Source organism: Terrapene carolina, unplaced genomic scaffold (assembly GCF_002925995.2).
Source record: "Terrapene carolina triunguis isolate 2854851 unplaced genomic scaffold, T_m_triunguis-2.0 Scaffold68, whole genome shotgun sequence".
NCBI lineage: Eukaryota > Metazoa > Chordata > Testudines > Emydidae > Terrapene > Terrapene triunguis.
The window spans coordinates 79,341,487-79,355,269 of NW_020664419.1; the positions used below are offsets into that span (position 1 = coordinate 79,341,487).

The following is a 13,783-nucleotide window of genomic DNA, read 5'->3' on the forward strand; positions in this document are numbered from 1 at the left end:
CAGCAAGGGAGGTTTAGGTTGGACATTAGGAAAAAGTTCCTAACTGTCAGGGTGGTTAAACACTGGAATAAATTGCCTAGGGAGGTTGTGGAATCTCCATCTCTGGAGATATTTAAGAGTAGGTTAGATAAATGTCTATCAAGGATGGTCTAGACAGTATTTGGTCCTGCCATGAGGGCAGGGGACTGGACTCGATGACCTCTCGAGGTCCCTTCCAGTCCTAGAATCTATGAATCCTTCTCACCTTGTATAATAACAGTCCAAAGTTTGGACCTTCTCTTATATTAGTCAAGCCATTGGATATCTACTTCACTACTTAGACAGAACTTCTCCAAAGAAAAAATATCTATTACCCATAAGTCTGCTTTACTCCCTTTTATGTGCTGTCTTTCCCTCAGTTATTAACTACAGCTGGTGGTCCCACCCGCTTAGGTTGATAATTGTGGCAGGTGTTGGTGGGCAGACCTGATTTAATCACCTAGTTCCAAGGCACTCCATTAACTCCTTATCTTAGTCCAGCATTCACTCTATCACATTCAGTTAAAATTCCTATAATAAAGATTGATTCTCTGTTGCTTCCCTCAAAATAGTCAGCATGAAATTCTGATCTTTGACCACTCTGTAGCTAAAAAAGAATCTGCTACTGTGTACACAGTAGAGATACGGCAATGCATGCCACACAGCTGAGATCTAAAACCAAACAGTAAACTGTCTCTCTGCTTATATTATCTCCATTTTAGCATAATTACCTTCAGTCTGTAGAAGCATGGCTAATATGTTGACTTTAAATCAGTATCCATCAGAAAAATTCAGTGTCAGCAAAAATGTTTGATTTGGTACTAGAGCTTTTTAGCATTTTTCATCACATAATTCTGATGCCTACATATTAACTTATATTTGCAACAGATGCCATGTTAGGAACAATGATTGACTACTCAGTTGTACCAACGGTTTCAGAGCTGGAGGTTGGGCTGCAAGAGTCATCCAGCTATAAGACATTTGTCCTCTAACTCTGTTCTCCACCTCCCCCAAGTTGCCAGTATTTCTACATTATTTTATTTAACCCCTTGGAAACTACAGTAACATTGATACAAAGATCCCTGCCTCTTGAAGACTGCATTATTCCTGTTTGATGGCAGTGTACAAGCAGCAAAATACATTAAAGGCCAAACAACATCACCAGCTATGTGTTTTCAACTGATAGCGAAGTCAGTGGGAGTTGTATGCATCTGACAAAATAATTGGGCAATTACAAAACTGTGCATAATATTTCATATGAATATTACCTGCATTGAGATCAGACCCAGGGCCTTGAGCTCCTTGAAGATTGTTTGGAGGCCTCCATCATCCAAAATGGGGGCCTTCCCATAAGCATCCATTGGGAGTTCCACCTCATCTCCAATGTGGCGGGAGGGGGGGGGACAGATGACAGAGAAGTGGGTGACTCCCTTTGAGACCTCATCCATAAAAGACTCCATGGGGGAGGAGGGCAACATCACCCTGTCAAAGACTCCTCAACCAGCTCCACCTGCTGAAATTTATTGGGGTGGGGGAGTGGGCAGAAGTAGGTCCAGTGGTGGGTCCCCTAGATGTTTTACAGGAAGCTTCCTCCCCCTCCTCAAGAGGGAAGTGCTGGTTCCATGACTTATCTTTGCCACTTCTTCCCCCGGTGGCTGGCCGGAGAGGGTGAATTTAAGGGGCAAGGGCAATGGGGTTGGGGGCTGGGGAGGCAAACATGGAGCAACGGAAAGGTATGGTCTCTCCCTGAGATGGGCCCTTTCCAGGGCTCCAGGATGTCACAGTAACCCCCTCTTCCATGGTCCCAACCAATGGCTTTTATTAGCAGCAGGTTTTGTCCGCTCAGCTGGGTGAGATGGGGGGGGGGCAACCCTGGTGCCTGAATAGGATTGTTGATTGGTGTTGGAGGGAGAGGGAACCAGGTGGGCAGGATCACCAGTGGTGGCAAGGTTGGCACTCTCTTGGGTTTTGGGGCAGCCAGCATCCCTCCTTGCCAGGCTGAGTGACAATTTCTCCAGACTTGCACCAAAGCCCAGTAAAGGAAGCACCAAGCCTCCCCCGAGGAGTACTGAACCAAGTACAGAACTTCCTGGTTCGGCACTAGAAAGGGGCCCTCCAGTCTCCCTCCCACCATGCACCACCACCGGCAGCTGGACGGTACCTGCTAGCAGAACAAGAGGACAAAGCAGAGGGCGGGGTCCTTACAGCCCAGCAGGAGAGGACTGATAGTGGAGATCAACTTCCCCAAGATGGAGAGAGGAAGCAGAAGGGCAGCATTGGAGAGGAAGGATGGGATGGAGGTAAGGACCACCTGTACTCCCAGATCCTCCAGGGTCTCAAGAGGGACAAAGAGGCTCCCCATCAAGATGTCTTTCTTCACTGTTCCTTGCACAGTGACCTCTGATGTCAGGAAGAAGATGACCTCCCATACACCTTGGAGGCCACCACTATGGCTGAGGGTTCCACCACCTGTGCCAATGCCCACATGTAGTTTCAACATAGGGTGAGGCAGCTGTGCCTCCTGGTCAGGGTGGGGAAGGGGCCCTGGTTGTCATTGATGACAGAGGAGGCAGCAGCACTGGCAACAGCAGCAGGGGTGGGCAGAAGAGCCATGACAGATAGCAATGCTGTGGCAGGAAGGGCCACGGCAACTTGGTCACACATTCTGGGGGTTGAGGTGGAAAGGATGGTGGGGAAAGGGGAGCCATGGCTGATGGTGTGGTCACTACAGTAGTGGCCGTCACCATGAAAATAGCCTTCTGGGCTGTGCTCTTGCCCTTTTTCTTCCACTGGCCCTTTCTGCTGGCCAAGGGGTCTCCCTTGATGGTATTAGGAGGCTTGGCAGTGGAATCCCTTCCTGTGCCTGCTGCCGCCACCCCACTGGAGGCACTGATGGTACTGGCAGTGGTATTGCTGCAAGGGCAGATGGGGGAGAAAGCTGAGGTGGGGCAACAACAGAGGCCGAGGGTCATAGAATCATAGAATATCAGGATTGGAAGGGACTTCAGGAGGTCATCTAGTCCAACCCCCTGCTCAAAGCAGGACCAATCCCCAACTAAATCATCCCCCTCCTGCAGTCTCCATTTTCCCTCTATGGATGAAGGCACTGGAGCAGAAGCTTCACATGTGGCAGGTGATGGATACAGCCCCCAGAGGGGGTGCGGATAGGAATAATAAATGGAACAGTGGGTCAGGGAAGACAGAGTCTGGAGGCTCTTCCCCACTGAGCTGCATGTGGGGGAGGAGGGTGCAAACAGAAACTGAGGGGAATTAGTGAAACAAAAGAAGGTGGGGACCACAACCAGCAGTTTTGGGTAAACCAGTTCCGTTGGCTGCACTGGGTGTGAGGGACAGATGTAGGTGTGAGGGGGTGATGTGAATGGGGTATCAAACAAAATTGGGGTGGGGGGGAATTCATAAGCACAGAGATGTGCAGGTGCATGGGGGCAAGCGGGGCTAGATGGGGGCATGGGAAGCAAGGAACAAACAATATGGGGAAGGGGCCTAGCCAGGGAACAAACCAGGTGGAGCCTGGCACATTAAGGAAGGCAGGCAAGCTAACAGATAGGGGGCCCGGCTGGGGTGGGGGAGGCAGGCAAACAAACAAGCATGGGAGTCCTGGGTGAGGCAGAGGACGCAGGTAACAAACATGTAACAAACTGAGGGAGGTCAGCAGCAAATGCAAGGAAAGGAGGGGGACCATGTGAAACCAGGTGGAAGAGCAGTGAACTGCAAGGGAAAGGGGCTACACATGAAACTGGGGTGGGGGGGGTGGCAAACCATGAAGAGGTGGGGCTGGTGGGCAAGCAGGGGGAAGAGGAGGAGGCAAACTGAAGGGGAGGGAAAGTCCGGGGTGGGGGTTATGTGCACTCACATGTGCTTGCAAAAGTCTGCTGCAACAGTCCCAGAGAAGGTTAGTGGAGGCAGGAATGCAGGCTTGCAGTCCAGCAAGCAGATGGACTTCCACAGCTGGAGCAGGAGCAGAGGGGGAGTGGATGGGGGAGGAGGGGCTCCACATAGTTCCCCCCCTCCCAAGCAATAAGGCAAGGGTAGCTCAGTTGCAGCAGCAGCAGCCTCCTCCTCCAGCAACATCACAGCAGCAATGGTAAGCTCCCCACACAGAGCCATACACATGCAGGGAATGAGGCGAGGGATTGCATGAAGAGAAAGGATGCTCTCATGGTTTAGGGAGCTGAATGGTGCTCTGGAGAACTGGATTCTATCCCTGCCTCTGCCAGAGAGTTCCTAGAAGATGTTGGAGAGATCACTTAAATGAAACTTTTCACAGGTGGCCGTAATTGTGTGTTCTTAATTTTGTGAACGCCCAATTTGAGACCTTGGGGTCTGATTTGGAGAAGTGCTCAGTATTCACAGCTGCAATCTGAAGTCAGTGGGAGCTTTGAACGTATACATACAATATAATGCTAAGTACTCTGAAAAATCAGGTCCTAGGCATCTCAAATTAAGCACCCAAAATTAGTGAACACTTTTTACCTTAATCTCACTGTGCCTTAGTTCCCCATCTGTAAAATGATTATATTAATAATCCCTCACCCCAGAGAGGTGTTTTGAAAATAAATGCATTATTATGAAGCACTCAGATACTGTAGTGGTAAGTGCCATAGAAAAAGTCCATGAGGAAATTATTAGTTCTGTATTCAGAGCAGAATTTTAATAGTGTGCTGTAAATAAGGCCAAACACTGAACAATCAGGAAAAAACAAAATATTGAATAGCTGCTCACTAAGCAAGCACCATCCACCTGTGCTCTGAATGAGGCATGGGCTCTATGGAAAAACTAGTAAGAGATCATGTAATTAAAGATTGTATTAGAATGCATACACACAAGAAGGATGAATAAAGGTTGCATGGGCATTTTTAATTCTGGTATTTCCTAACTTTGGCCTGGTCTGCACTGGGGGGAGGAGGAGGAAATTGATCTAAGTTATGCAACTTCAGCTACGTGAATAACGTAGCTGAAGTCGACATATTTAGATCTACTTACCATGGTGTCTTCACTGTAGTAAGTCGACGGCTGACGCTCTCCCGTCGACTTTGCCTGCGCCTCTCACCCTGGTGGAGTACTGGAGTCGACAGGAGAGCGCTCGGCGGTTGATTTATCATGTCTAGACTAGACGCGATAAATCGACCCCCACTGGATCGATCGCTGCCTGGCGATCCAGTGAGTAATGTAGACAAGCCCTTTGAGTGCTTGACTTTTCAACCTTAACCTAATGTCATATTTTAATGTAGTTTGTGTAATATATAGTGAAAGTGAAAACATTTCTGAATCTATTTACTGCAGGTATGAAACGATATGTTCAAGGTGACAAAATCTTCATCTATTAAAAAGCCTAGTGGACAAACTGTTACTGAATCATTGTGGGGAAATGTCAAGTGTAAAAATGCAAGAGTTTCCTCTTCTTAAACTGCAAATCAATTATCACATTTACAAGAGAGAACAACTTTATATTTGTTAAAAACTAAATGCAGGGACAAATTGGCAGATCTAACACCACTGAAGTCTGAGATGCATGTATTTACACCACAGCTGAATTTGGCCCATGGTCCTTTCTCTAAAGGTGACAGCGTATCAATTTAGTAAAATTAAATTTGGTATAAAACACTATTTTTTCTCATATATGAATTTTTCTACAATGAAATTGATTTCTAGTGTGCTGATTTATTATTGTGTATTAAATGCTAAGGGCACATGAATATATCTCAGCAGAAATCTTTTCTCCTTAATTTTTCACTTCCTCTATTACTCATTAGTTTGGCTCCAAATGTTTTGTTTAACGCTCCAAAAGTATTTTAAGATACAGTAAGTATGAGAGATCATACAGAAAGAAATTTGCAGTGTACCAAAGTTGAAGGACTGCTGATAAACTGTTTAGGGTACTTGTCCAGAATAACTTTTATTTACATTTTCTAAGTTTTGTAAACCTGCACAGAATCTCTTGTTGTATGGTAGAAGAGAATTTTAAAAGGAAGCTTCTGAATTCTTGATGTGGGTGCACTAATACATTACTCAAGATTTTCAACTGCTAGAAGAATTTAAGAAGGATTTTAATAAACAATGTGAAGATTTATCTCTGGGTGGCACATTGAAGTGCTTTTAGTAAAGTAATTATCTTTTGATTATATTAAGCAGGTATTGGTTAAGGATGACATAGTGAGTGCAGTCAGTGGAATTTTCTTTCGTAAGTATCTTGGGAAGGAGATACTCCATTTGTGCTCAGATCTGAAAAAGCAGGATTAAGTATTAAGGGCTCAATCCTGTAATGTTCTGCGCACTGTCCCTGATTCAGCAAAATACCTAAGCAAATGTTTAACTTTCAGCATGTAAGTAGTCCCATTCTAGTCAATGGGACTTCTCACATGCTTAATGTTAGCATATACTTAAAAGCTTTGCTGGATCAATGACAGAGCGGTCAGCACCTTGCAGACCAAGCCCTGGGGTGAAATTCAGCTAGCAAGCATAAGCACAGCGTAAGTGCCCACACATGTAGTAGGAAATGAGTGTTTGTAGGGGACTCTGTTGAAGTACATGACTAGTTCCAATGAAGTTAATCAGACTTCTCATGTGCTTGAAGTTAAGCATTAGCTTAAGTATCTCACTGCATCAAGGCCTGAGTGTTCACTCTGAAAGAATCATGCCAAAATTTGACTCACTGTGTGGAACCAGTGTAATATTTACCATAAAAAAGAGACTAACAATAAAGAGTATCAGGGCCTAAAGAAAAATGAAATCAAGGGTTAATATTTTTTGAAATATTAATCAAGTGTGAGGAAGAAACTGAAGCTTGTTTAGTTTTAGTACATATAAGAAAAAGTAATTTGGGGTCAACATAATTATAATATTTTTATAATGCAGTTCCCCAGCAAAAAAATCAAAACATTTCATGTAAAACACCTAAGAATGTATCCATATATCCCCCATCACTATAATATCTGAGTGTTATCCTCATACAAACATTTGTAAAACACAACACAGCTTAAAAGCAAATTAGCTGGAAAATGTATATTTTCCCTTTGCTTTAAGTTGTGAAAGAAAGGATGGATAGGTGGGTGGCAGAATGATGGAGCTTATAGAAAATGCATTATTGTTCATGAAATACAGCAGCAGGGAACAGAAATTAAAGAAGCAGGGGAAAATTATGCGATAAGTGAGTGGGCAGCAGTCACCATTTTATTATTCTCCTAATTGCTCACACATTTTTTGGATTAAAATACATATTCTCAACAGAAGTGTGTTACTGAAAGTGCAGTTGTTTTTGATTAAGAAGTCTTTGTTCTAATAAAGGTCTCGGAGAAATCATGTCTGAATGGGCAAAGCTATTCAAAAGAGTCACAGGTTAGTCATCTGAAGATGAAGGCTGGATAAGACTGGATAGTCAAAAAGACTTTGAAGAACACTTATGCTGTATTAACTCTGATTCCATTAGTGACAAGTTGGTTGGGGTTTGCTGTGTTGTATTGTACATGATCAATATGACTATATTAAATTGGTGCATGGGAACAACTGAGAATCAGTTGAGTGAGAGCTCTCACTATTTGCACAGCACAGTAAGGTAGCTGAAAGTGTAACTAGCAAAGGATGATGCCCAGGGCCAAATTCTTAACCCAGCCTTTTGTCTCAGTAAACAGGCTGGGGTTTCAGGCTTCTCCACAGTATTAGAGAGAGGAAGGAATCCTTTGCTTACTACACAGACCACAGAGCAGTACCTGCTGGTCCACAGCATCAATTGCAGCCACTACTGCTGAGGTCTACCCCCTGTAATGGGGTACCTAAATCCTGTGAGTTTGAGAAGTAACTGTGATGGCTGAGTAAGGCTACTGAAAACCAGACATCCTCCTCCTTTCTGGAAAGTGGAGCTCTGGACTGGAAGCACAAAACACACTGGCAGCCTAACGCTCACAGCACCCTCTCATCACCGTATTATGTAACGTATTATTGACAATCTCAAGAGATCAAAAACCATGATTTGGATGCCAAAAATCATGATTTTAAAAAAATCTAATCATGTTTTTCAGTCTTTTGACTTTTAACTCCCCTCCACATCTCTGACAATGTGTGTATGATAATTTCAGGTTGAAAAGTTAATCCCCAATGCATACAAAAATGCACACCTCTCCCTGGCTACTCAGATGAAGAGTCCACTTATCCTCTCCTCGCCCCATAGATAGGGGAACTGCCACAAATTTCCTAAATTATCATTATTTTAAAATCTACTGTATAAGTGCTATAGAATGGAGCTGGAAAATGAACATCCAAGAAACATAAAATACTCTCTTTGTGTACCAAGTTTTCCAATTATTTTTAATAAATATTTATGTGAGCTGCAGAGACCTTAACATGTGAGATCTTTACACCATCAAATCAATCAAATCACCTTGCTAACTGCTTGAAAACTCTAACCCACGCAGAGCTTCTATATCTCAGTGCAGTGATGATATTTATAATCCTTAAACATGTGTGTGTGTATATATATATATAATTATTCTACTTTCTTCCTATAATTTTGACTACTGGATAATATATATTTATGTAGTTACTACAAAAATAATTTTAAAAATCCCATTATAATTAATTGTCCAAATTATATAGCTAAAATATTTTTTATTTTAATTATTCTCTTTCTTTATTATTTTAAATATTCTTCCGTCCCACTGCCCAAGAGCTCCTCCTCTGCCTGGGTCCCAGCAATACCACTTCCCTGAGTCCCCTTCTCCCCTGCTGACCTGGTCACAGAGGATTCGGGTTAGTGGTGCTACTGGTCCTGGGTAGAGGAGAAGTTCTGAGGCAATGGGGTGGCAGGCAGCAACCTGAGCCTGGACCAGCAGCATCTTTCTACAATCCCCCCTTCCCCTACCTCCTGCTGCTCAACTTGCTCTCTGCTAAGGCAGATACATAGAGGCAGGCAGTCATGTCCTCTGCCCCGAGGCTCTTGCACAGAGTTCTGCCAGCATACCTAGCCCTGAAAATCACAGGAACAGAAGAGCTCCTTGCAACATCATGACAGCCCCTTCTGAAGGCTTCAAAAAATCTGTGTCTCTCAATCAATTTGTAAGAACTAGCAATACTACATACTTTTAAAATAAAAAGAATGTAGGTGATAAATAAGGACCTTAATAAGAAGAACAACAGAGAGGGCAGGATTTGCCCTTTAGACTATATAAGCTTTCACAGTAATTTTGGTTGTCATGGATTCTTGGGAAACTGGAGGGTTAATACTCAACATCTTTTTTCAGCCACTTGATCACACAGTACATTCAAATGTACTGTAAAATACAGATGAACAAATAATACAGTACTGTCCCCAGGACCTCTAAAATATCCATGGATAATCTGACGGTCTGCTGAAATTGTTGAGTTTCCTTAGGGCTTGTCTACACTACCGCGGTAGTTCGACGGCTGGCAATCGAACTTCCGGGTTCGATTTATCGCGTCTGGTGTGGACGCGATAATTCGAACCAGGAAGTGCTCGCCGTCGACTGCGGTACTCCACGTCAGCGAGAGGAGTACCGCGGAGTCGACGGGGGAGCCTGCCTGCCGTGTGTGGACCGCGTCTGAACCGCGGTAAATTCGAACTAAGGTATGTCGACTTCAGCTACGTTATTCACGTAGCTGAAGTTGCGTACCTTAGATCGAATTGGGGTGTTAGTGTAGACCAGGCCTTAGATTGTAAACTCGTTGGGTATATCTATACTGCAATGTAAGCCCGGAACTAGTACAGCTTGAGTTAGCAGAACCTGAGTTTGGTAACTTAAGGCTTGAGCATCTACATTCATTTGAACTCCAGGTTAGGAATTGTCGATTCCTGGGTCCCAACTTGGGGCTTCAGTGGCTACATTGCATTACGTGGGCCCGAGTCCCACCATACATAATGGTTCGAAAGGAGGAGTCATATGCTGTAAAAACACTACATTTAAATTCCAAGCAGGAACAGGCTTTCTAATAGGGGAATAAAAACTTAGTAAACCTTTTAGAAATCTCTTAATGATATCATGAGGAAATACAGATTTACCTATTGGTATATGAAATGTTGCAATTGTATCTAAATGTACCCTGATTGACATACCAGATAAATCATTGTTCTTTAGAACCAACAAATACTCTAATATGGATTGTATAGGAGCTGACACAGGATCAATATCCTTATTAGCTACCCATAATGCTAATCTTTTCCATTTCAACTCATAACATTTTCAAATTGAAAATCTTCTTGCATTTAGTAACACATACTGTGTAAATGTACACAGAAAGGTTTCTCTAGTTCTTTCAAATGCCTATTGACCATGCTGTCAGATGTAATGAGAGTGGATCAGATGGTACACATTCCTTTGCTGCTGTGACAGAAGGTCCAGTCACAGTGGTAGTACTTTGTAGTTTCCCTTTGAAAGAAGGAGCATGTCCTTGTACCACTGCTGTCTTGGACATACTGGGGTGATAAGTATCACCTTGGCTGAGTCCTGTCTGACCTTCACAACCTTCAACATTAAAGAGAATGGTCGGAAAGCATACATCCGATCTGTACCCCAACTGAGGATGAAAATATCTGTTAGAGACCATGGGTCCACACCTGCCTTTGAACAAAACAGACATCATTTGGTGTTGAACATTTTGCCAAAATAGGTCTATATTTGGAATACACCACAGAGCAAATATGTCCTAGATTTATGTCTTTCAAGGACCATTTGTGCATCTGGAAGGATTCTCTGCTTAGTTGGTCTGCTAACTGGTGGAGGGCATACCACATGCAGAGCTATGATACCACATGCAGAGCTATATACACACCTCGTGACCACTCACCACTCACAAAGCTTTACTGCCTCGTTGCAAAGCTGTGAAGAGCAGGCTCCTTCCTGTTTGCTGTCATATTGTCTGAGGCTACCTGAACCACATATCATTTCATCTGGGGGAGGAAAGATCTGAATGCCATCCAGATTGGTCTTAACTCCAGAACACTTATATGAAGGTAAGACTCTTGCTGATTCCAAAGTCCTTTTGTTACAAGGTTGCTGTGATGTGCACCTCGGTCTGTTTTTGAGGGATTTGTTGTAATTATCATGTAAGGAGAGGGAGGGTTGAACCTCACTCCCTTCATTACATGGTCCCAATCCATCCATCACCAGAGATTTTTCAGGATTTTGTTTGGAATAGTAATTATTAGCTTCATGTCATTTATTGCAGGTTTCAAGTTTCTTGCCACCCACTGTTGAAGAGGTCTCATTTTTAGTCTCGCATAGGGTGTGACACACATGGTTGAGAGAGAAAGGAAGAACTTCACTTTTTGAGATGGATTCTGAAGCAAAAACTGAACGATATTTGACATCTTCAGGAACATTCCTCTGGAAGGTAAGCCCTTACCATTCTGGATTCTAGAAATGCTCCTATGAAAGGGATACTCTGTCAGGGCTTTCTTAGAAAATTCTTTTCATTGATCCAAAACTACAACCTCCGGAACAGACAGCATGTGAATCAAGTGTCCACTTCCAGATAGTGTTTGGAATCTGCTTTTAGGAGCCAATTGTCTAAATATGGATACACAAAAATCCTTTGTCTTCTCAGAAAAGTTGCTTTGCTCCAAATGCCTCAGATCTGAATGCCTCCGAATTTCTGAAGCTTCCTTGCCTTGATATGAACCCAAGGTCATCGCAGTTGAAGGAGGTTGAAATGGAAACCCTGGAGTATGGCCAGTCTTGTACCATCTCATACTCATGAGGAAACGTGAACTTGCCTGTGTCATGAAAACAGCCTTGTGTTTGCTGCTTCAGGTAAACTGTTGTATCCATCTCCTCTTCTGAATGTGAATCCAAGTCAGGATCTGACAAGGGACCAGTTATGATACCACAGAGGTAGGGATCCACAAGTAGTGACAATAAATAATAATAATGTATGGAGATATACCTATCTCATAGAACTGGAAGGGACCCCAAAAGGTCATTGAATCCAGTCCCCTGCCTTCACTAGCAGGACCAAGTACTGATTTTGCCCCAGATCCCTAAGTGGCACCCTCAAGGATTGAACTCACAACCCTGGGTTTAGCAGACCAATGCTTAAACCACTGAGCTATCCCTCCCTATCTCACAAGGGTGAGATAGCTTTTCTAGATGACTGTGTGGGTGTTTGGGGAGGAAGCAGTAGCATCACAGAAGATCCATGTGATGAGATATCTATGCTGTGTTTTTGTCAGAGAGAAAAAGTGTTATGTCAGATCCTTATCTTAACCCTTCTTTTTTCTGCCAGAGAAGTGAAAAATAGATCCAATAAATGCGGTTCTGCAAATACCTGAGTGAAAACCACCACTGAAGGTATCGGTGCTGATACAATAGAGGGATCTATCGATTTTTTAGGGCCTGACCAAATAGAGAGATATCAGGCTCTGGTCAGATCAAGAGCATGCAGATCCAAGACAGAAGAATCTGATGAGTCTCCTGAATAGGAGACAATGCCAGGCCCAAAAACATGCTTGGTCTTGGCTTTCTTCTTCTTCTTTGGAACTGAAGCTCCTGATTCTGTAGAGGCCTCAAGCATGGAATGCATATTGTCTATGCCTGTTTCCATTACCAGCTGTACCCTTATTAGGAAGCAGGTCCAAGGTTTATGTTGCTCATTGGTCAGTCCTTTTAGATCTTGAGGTTGGAGCCAAAACTGAAGACTTAGATGAAGAGGACTTCTTGGAACCTGAAGGTCCCAGAGCCAATCCAAGCCTCTTATTTCTGTTACTCAGAGCCTTGGATCCAGAGGTTTTAGCCGACAGGGCTTCCTGTAGAAAGAGGGCCTGGAATCTGTTTTGCCTCTTCTTTCTGGCTCATGGTGTAAATGTGCGTGCCCCTCTCCTAAGTATTTCAGGCATTGAGTGTGGATGTCAGATGCTGGAAAAACTGCAGCATATGATGCACATGGCATAAATCCCTGTTTCTTGTTCTTCAGATCTACCATTCTAACTAAGAATAACACTAAACTAATTTGAATACTAACTATGATAACTAACTCTTTTCAGAAAACAGAAGGCACTTATCTAACTTGCTAAGGATCTTGAATCCTGAAGAAGGCTCACATCTGTCTGTGGTAGTAGTTGGAAGGAACTGAGGCAGTAACCACTGCTGCACTCCCTTTTATAGTCCTGCCCTCAGAACATGCTCAAGCACTAAGGGGAGGAACCCAATGGGGATGCATGAATGCTCAGAGAGGCATTGCTAGTAGAAGGCTGCACCATTCAACAGGATTGGTCAGCACATAATCAAGAGTGGGAATATGTAGATGACACTCGAAGAACTATAATAATTAAACCTACTGTCTGAAAATGGATAAATTAGCATGGAATAAGGGGCAAAGTCTGCAGGGTATATAAAAAGTTGTTAAATGAATGTGAACAGAATCATAATAAATGGAAACTTCTCAGACAAGGAAGGAAGTTTGCCAATGATGCAAAATTTCTGTTAGTAGCAGTTATGAAGGAGTGGACTGGGCAATATAAGGCATCTCAGTTAGACAAACATACTGCATATTGGCAAAAATAATCTCAGGTCAAACTATGCTCTTCATTACAGCTGTGAAAATCCAGATTATCTCCACTGAAGTTGGTGTAATTATTTTGGATTTACACAGGTGTAACTAAGAGCAGAGCTTAGTCTTCTACTGCATATATATGCATTATTGTAAGGCTCTGAAAATGTGGGATCTTCTTTGAAAAGAGATGCAAGAACCACAGTAATTAACTTAATAAAAATATCTGCCCTGTAGGATGCAGCAATAA

General features: G+C 43.3%; 1 protein-coding gene across 6 annotated transcripts in view; it reads right to left on the bottom strand.

Annotated features, from left to right (window-relative positions):
• ANKS1B (ankyrin repeat and sterile alpha motif domain containing 1B) overlaps positions 1–13,783 on the bottom strand; it is a 730,881-nt gene that overhangs the window by 529,213 nt on the left and 187,885 nt on the right. Inside the window, exon 9 of one of the 6 annotated variants that reach the window (XM_024199867.2) lies at positions 5,072–5,076. The exons of the other annotated variants lie outside the window; for them this stretch is intronic. Coding sequence (XP_024055635.2) covers positions 5,072–5,076 — 5 coding nt within the window. The remainder of the gene's footprint in view (positions 1–5,071; positions 5,077–13,783) is intronic. 6 annotated transcript variants of the gene reach the window in all.